Genomic DNA, 7,183 nt, shown 5'->3' with positions numbered 1-7,183 from the left:
GATGGCAGGTAGGCTGCGGACCCCGCGGTAGACGCGCGCATCACAGGCGGGCGACGCCCCCGCACTCAGAGATAGACACAAAGGTCACGCGCGCACGCGCACGCACACGCACGCATACACAAAAGACGCGCACACACACACACACACACACACACACACACACACACACATACACATAAAAGACAGGCATGCACCTATCTACACAAAAGACACAGACAAGACAGACTCTCACACACGCACGCACGCACGCACGCACGCTCTCTCTCTCTCTCTCTCTCTCTCTCTCTCTCTCTCTCTCTCTCTCTCTCTCTCTCTCTCTCTCTCTCTCTCTCTCTCTCTCACACACACACATAGTTACTCTCATTAACCTACGCACACACACACACACACAAACACACATACACAAAAGACACGCACCCATACACAAAAAAGAGGGACATACACCCACAAACACAAAATACTAAGACAAGACAGACTCACACACACACACACCCATAGTTACCCTCACATTGACCTACGCACACAAACACACACAGACACAAACACACACAAACAGATGCACAACGCTTTAACCAGCAATTTAAAACATGTACAAAACATCCAATCCATACACATGTACAACACCAGCTACACACCCAGCCACCTTAGGCACACACGCGCACACATGATTGTGGCCACTAGAGGGCAGCGTTGCTCCCTGTTAGCGCAGACGAATATGCGATCAGGCAGAGGGAGTGTTGAAGGTGAAAGTAAGGTTGACAGTTCTAACAGCCCACCGTTTTTCCCTCCTCAGAGAGCGCTCTGTTCGGAGTGCCCCTGGCAACGCTACTGGAGAACGACCAGCGAGTCAAGCCCAGCACCACCACACCTCTCCTCCTGCAGGCGGTGAGCACCAATCACACGCTCGCGCAACAGTCGCCGTGTCGCTGTGACAAGTGGAGGACCTCTCGTTGCATTGCAGCCCCGAGAAGATCACGAGTGGTCGGAGAACCAGGCATATGAAAGCAAGAATTAAATAGAACCAAATGGTCTTTCTCCTGATTCGTTTTTTGATTTGATTTGATTTGAATGTGGTTAGCCTCTTATTTATCTTGTTAATACCTCCAACATCTATGTTCTTTCCCACAACATATTCATTGTTTTGTTTGGACCGTTTAATAGAACACAATTCATTGTAATGTCTGCATCTGGACCACACCCTGGCTGTGGTATCAGTTACCACGTACAACCAGCGGGGGCAGCCAAGCGCTACATATCACTTGGCACTGCGAATGACTCTTTCTAAGCTCCTTTTGCTTATTTCTCAATGGATTTCTTTATTCCTTATGATGTCATTGAATATTTGTTTGCGCAGTTACTGTCGTTCCTGGAGAAGAAAGGGGTGGAGTCTGAGGGCATTCTGCGGGTACCGGGCTCTCAGTCAAGAATCAAGGTGACCCATCTGTCCCTCTCTATGAAACATGACGTAGTAGTAGTAGTAGTAGTAGTAGTAGTAGTAGTAGTAGTAGTAGTAGTAGTAGTAGTGCCTTGAATCTAGCAGGGACTGTCAAATCAATGAGCTACTAAGTACAATTAATGTACTTGCTTGTTGGTTATTTACCCATATTGTCTCTGTTTGGCCCCTCAAACATAAATCAGGAAACATCAGCAGTACACAGGAGGCTCTGTGTGTGTATAACCTAAACCTGATCACAGCGTCCTTTCCTTCAACCGACTCAAAAAGCGGCTTCTTAACTTAACCGGGAAGACAAACTGTGTATCGTCAGCGCTAACGCGTGCTAACGCGTGTCTCCTCTCTCCGCGTCCTCCCCAGCTGCTGCAGCAGACCCTGGAGACCACCTTCTACTCCGGGGGGGTGGACTGGGACGAGGTGAGCCCCAACGACGCCGCCGCCCTGCTCAAGAAGTTCATCCGGGAGCTTCCGTCGCCCCTGCTCACCGCCGAGCACCTCAACACCTTCAGCGCCGTCAGAGGTCAGTCAGCAGGGCCCCGCCCCAGGCCCCCGCCTCCCCGGCTGGCTGCCTATTGGCTCTGGATCACAGCCAATAGACCTTTGCTGTGTTCCGATATCCATACTTCCATGAGTACACTTAAACGTAGTACACTAACCGCTCTCACTGAGTGTGCTGATTTTCAGATGTCAGTGTCGTTCCAAAGCGAATACTCCGTGGTGCACTAACTGGAAATTACAATCGCGACGGCCGCCGTGGCTCCTCCCCCGCAATAAACATCCCGCTTTCAACGGTGAACTCTTTACGCATAGTAGCTATAAAAAGCTATAAAACCTATAAAAGAGCCGACGTTGGCTCAGCCTGGCGCCGCCTCTTCCGCTACGTAGCTTCGGTGGCTGCGGTTGAGTACGAAAAGTGTGCATCGATCCACACTTCGCGGTTTGACCGCTTTGAGTACACCATCCGGGTCCTTTCAGTACACTTCTTTTCGCCCCACTATTGTGGCCGCGATGTGAAGAAGGTCGAGAGAGCTTGATATCGTAATCTTTGGTGGGTATTGTAATTCGTCGTCACGTTGTACACAAAACAGTGGAATGATCAATATATGCAATGGTGTAATCTGTGGCGTTATCTATTTACCTTTGGTGTAGTGTAATCAATACCTAGGTGGGAATGGGGCATTGTTTTTGTTGGTCTTTATTTATTATTGCACTTCAACTGGTAAACATAAAAAAAACATATTTTTAATAAAACCCGTTTTTCAAATTGATTAGACATTGGCGAGTTGCCATTCACAATTGAAATGTTCTGTGTCTTTTGAGAAGACAATCGCGTCAAATTAGTGTCCCTTATTAAGACCTACTCATCCCACCCTGGGCACTTCATCTGTGGCTAATCAACCACACAACAATCACATCGACACGCCCTCCTCCTCCTCCCCCCCCCTCCTCCTCCTCCCCCTCCTCCTCCTCCTCCTCCTCCCCCTCCTCCCCCTCCTCCTCCCCCTCCTCCTCCTCCCCCTCCTCCTCCTCCTCTACCTCCTAGGCTCTGCTCAGCCACTCCCTACTCTATCCAATGGATGGCGTCTGTGTCGTTAATGTTGGCTGTGACGCCACACCTGTCCTTAGCTTATCTCCATCGCTCTCACTAAGATCCACCATTAAGATGGATCAGGCTGATGACCCGATTCCTCTTGTCGAAACCCAAAAGGTTCAACGACTTGAACTTAAAAGTGAGTCTCTGGAACAAAGGCAGCGTACTACAGGGTGGGAGGTAGGGCTGTGGTGTACGTGGGCTGGGAAATGAGTGCCTTTTGGTCGCTGGTGATGAATGATGTGTATGAGCACCAAGACACACGCTAACAAAATCCTAATGGCCGGCTGTCACAATGCCATTAATCTTTTACACATCCTATTATTCTGGGGCCAAACTGAAAGGAAATGAGTACTGTGTATGTCTATGTGTGTGTGTACACTCACAATCTCTTCTTAATATATAATATATATATCTCTGCTCTCCTTTCCCTGCAGACATCACGGAGCTGAAGCAGAAGCTCCACATGTTGAACCTGCTGATCCTGCTGCTGCCAGAGCCCAACAGGAACACACTCAAGGTACACACACACCCACACACACACACACACACACATACACACACACGATCCCATACACAAAATCACAAGCACACACACACACAATCCCATGCACAAAAAACACACACACATACACACACACACACACACATAATCCCATACACACAAACACACGCGGTGTGTGTATTTGGCCAATCTGTGCGTTTGAACGCCCGCGGGCCCTGTACACACGCCTGCACGCACACACGCACCGGCGCGCTTGCATGACCACTTCCATGTGGTGCTGTCGTTCTGCATATCCCTGCTCTGCATCCGTGACTTCAAGCTCTCCCCTCTCTCTCTCTCTCTCTCTCTCTCTCTCTCGCCCCCCCCCCCCACCGCCCCCCCCCCACTGCAGGCCCTGCTGGAGTTCCTCAGCAAGGTGGTGTCCAGGGAGCGGAGGAACCGGATGACCCTGTGGGCGGTGGCCACCATCATGGCGCCCAACCTGTTCCTGCACAAGGCCGTGCCCAGCCGGCTGACGGACGGCGGCGCCGAGAAGGGCCACGCCGAGAAGGCCGCCGACATCATGAGGCTGCTGATCCGCTACCAGGACCTGCTCTGGACGGTCGGTGGTGCATCATGGGCCACGAGCCCATGATGGGGGGGTGGGGGGCAATAGCTGTGTTCGAAATCGTTCACTATCACGGCTATAGTGCACTGTATAGGGTGCTCGCCATTTTGTAGTGGTGTTCGAATTCCCAGTGGTTCATTTCATTCACTACATAGTGGACAATAAAATACCCCAAATAAAATTTGAGTGAACACACGATGTTCCCTACATGTTACTGCCGTATACCACAATGCAATGCGGTCGTGTTTCACTGACGCAAATGACGTTTAGAAATGTTCAGCGTAGTGTCCAAATTCTCATTTGTTTGTTCCCTATATAGTTCACTATATCATAAACACTAGGGGGAATAGTGAATGAGTGAATAGGGAATGATTTCGAACACAGCTAACGGGTCTGACAATGGCCAGAACCAATCAGAGTGGACGCAGAGTGTGTGGTGGAACCCATGCGTTATAGATGATGCATTTTATATATATTATTATTTAATTTTTTTTATATGCCATGATCACCGGGATCTTTTTAGGCCTAAAGACAGTTTTCAATAACAATGAGATGTTATTAAACGATACGGGAGCCCACGTTCACCCATTGACTTGTCGTTTCTCTGACCTCAGATCCCTAACTTCCTGATGAGCCAGGTGCGCAAGCTGAACGAGAACAGCAACCGCCGCTACCAGTTCTACGACCGCCGCATCAAGAACCTGCTGAGGAAGATCCACACGGACACCAGAGACAAGCCCGAGAAAAACACCTCCGAGGTCTGTCCCCCAGTCTGTACACTATGTCTTATGTCCTAGTTCTCCCCCCCCCCCCCACCCCACCCCCAAGAACAGTGTTGGCAGATTGGGCCAGATTTCCCCGCCCAATCTGGCAACCATCCAGCGCACTGCAGCCAGGGTTGGCAGATTGGGCGGGAAACCTGCCACACCTGGCTGTATATAAAATGACATCAAAGACTTTATTTAAGAAAGATGATTTTTTTTCTTCAATTTTTTTCTGCAAGAATTTGCATCCTTACAAAATCCTGACGTCATTTTCCGCTAGAATCAATTTGTGAAGCGTCCCCATTGAGTGCGTTTACACCAATACGTGTGACTGGACTTGACGTGGAAACGGTTGTGTTTGGTCTTGGTGGTGGTGGTGCTGGTGGCGCAGCCGTGCAGGACGGTGAAGGTGCAGGTGGGGGACCTGGTGAGCAGCACCATGGAGGTCCAGGTCACCATCACCTCAAGGGCCTCGGACCTGCTGGCCCAGTTCCAGCGGCAGTTCCTCCGGAGCCCCGACAAGAGCAAGGGCAAGCTACGCCGGTAAGGACCCCAGCCGCACAGAGGTCTGGCTAATGTCAAATGTGGATAACTTGTTCCCTCGTCCCCTATTTCCCATTCTGCAGTGCATTATGGCTATTAAGTAGTGCACTTGGTATGGAACCAGATTTGTACACTCACATTTCACTACAAAATGTAACAAAATGGCGACACCTTAAATGCTGCACTATCATGAATCAAGGGAATCCATCTCCAAAAAGGTACATGGTACATTCGAGGAGATAACCTTTTAGCAAAATCGTTTTTTGACAAACACTTTAGGAGTGAACAAATTCTTATTATTATAGAATTTATTATTATGATTTAATTTGTTATTACTCTAACAAAGCATGCCTGACCAAAACAATTCCCAACAAATAATTCCAAAAATACGGCCGTGCATAATAATAATAATAATCCTAATCCTAATATCCCGTCTCCATAGGAACGGCTCCACGGTCTATCCGGACTGTGCCATCTATGAAGTGGGGGGGAACATCGGTAGGTAGCAACCACGCAAACATCAAAGTCCCTCTCTTAATCTGAGCGGAGAGTCTGTGAAATGTGCATGTCTTTCTGCTCGCTGGGCTAATGAGGGCGTACGCATTGAACTGATGGCGTGAAGCGTCAAAGAGAGAGAGAGAGAGAGAGAGAGAGAGAGAGAGAGAGAGAGAGATCCAGGCAGGGCATCTGCAGTTATCCGAGCAGACAAATGCTCATCGCACACATGTAGAGCTACGTGCCTGGGCGGCGTGCTGCACAGATGTACCGAACAGCAGACACCTGTTGGTAGCTGTCGCACAGTTTGACTGGAATAGCTTCATATCCCACGGTTTGAGTCCAGATGATCGTTTTCTTTGAGTTTCATACTATTTCAAAAATATACCAATTTAATGATGAGGGGGAAAATTGGATTGGATTCCCAACCCAGGGGTATGTGTACTCTAGGGGGTCTGTGAGATTTAGATTTTGCTTTACATATCTCCCATATTGTTGTCGCTTAAGGTCAGCAGTACTAGAAGTAGAAGAAGAAGTAGTAGTGTTATAGCAGTGATAAGGACAACCTGTGGTTTGGTGTCAGTGAAGCATACCTGAGCCTTACTGATGAGGGGTATGGAGGACAGAGAAGGTTGGGTTTACTGCTCTAGATCATCATGGCTATTAACAACTCTGCCTCCATACCGGAACCTAGAAACAGGATCTTTTTTTTAAAAACATCCCATCAAATGTTGTGTTGTGTGTGTGTGTGTGTGTGTGTGTGTGTGTGTGTGTGTGTGTGTGCGCGCGTGTAGGCGAGCACTGTGTGGACCCCAACACACACCTCCTGGACCTGTACAACAGCAACCCGGCAGGGGAGTGGGTGATCAAGCTGAGGCCCAACGCCAGGGTGTGATTGTGTGACGACACCCCTCCCCCCCCCCGCCCAGCACGCAAACCCACCCACCCGCACCGTCACCCCATCCATCACCCACACCCATCGCCGGACAGGGACATCCTGTTTTAGGACTTTCTTCAGCCCGAGACACAGACAGGGGGAGGGAGGGGGGGGGGGGGGGGGGGGGGGGGATACGAATAGTCCCGCCCACCACAACCCCCTCGCCATACCCCCACATCTCTCCACCTCCTCCCTTCTTCCTACTCCGTTACTCCCCCCCCCCCCCCCCCCCCCCCCCCACCGCACGCGTTACTGCGGCGGCGGCGGCGCACTGCAGCAGTAAGCAGC

The 7,183-nt window shown here is 50.1% G+C and overlaps 1 protein-coding gene across 1 annotated transcript in view; it reads left to right on the top strand.

The window, feature by feature from the left end:
* Positions 1 to 6,874, top strand: part of arhgap40 (Rho GTPase activating protein 40) — a 17,223-nt gene extending 10,349 nt beyond the window's left edge. The window contains exons 6-15 of the mRNA XM_084464626.1: positions 1 to 8; positions 794 to 885; positions 1,355 to 1,432; positions 1,814 to 1,973; positions 3,482 to 3,564; positions 3,941 to 4,150; positions 4,771 to 4,914; positions 5,312 to 5,463; positions 5,906 to 5,961; positions 6,753 to 6,874. The exon at positions 1 to 8 is cut by the window's left edge and continues 158 nt beyond it. Of these exons, the coding sequence (XP_084320752.1) occupies positions 1 to 8; positions 794 to 885; positions 1,355 to 1,432; positions 1,814 to 1,973; positions 3,482 to 3,564; positions 3,941 to 4,150; positions 4,771 to 4,914; positions 5,312 to 5,463; positions 5,906 to 5,961; positions 6,753 to 6,853 (1,084 nt within the window). The 3' untranslated portion in view covers positions 6,854 to 6,874. The remainder of the gene's footprint in view (positions 9 to 793; positions 886 to 1,354; positions 1,433 to 1,813; positions 1,974 to 3,481; positions 3,565 to 3,940; positions 4,151 to 4,770; positions 4,915 to 5,311; positions 5,464 to 5,905; positions 5,962 to 6,752) is intronic.
* The last annotated feature ends 309 nt before the right edge of the window (positions 6,875 to 7,183 follow it).

This window comes from Micromesistius poutassou (genome assembly GCF_964030765.1).
Source record: "Micromesistius poutassou genome assembly, chromosome: 2".
NCBI classification, from domain to species: Eukaryota; Metazoa; Chordata; class Actinopteri; order Gadiformes; family Gadidae; genus Micromesistius; species Micromesistius poutassou.
Note: the sequence above shows the minus strand (reverse complement) of the source record. Positions and strands in the feature narration are given on the sequence as shown.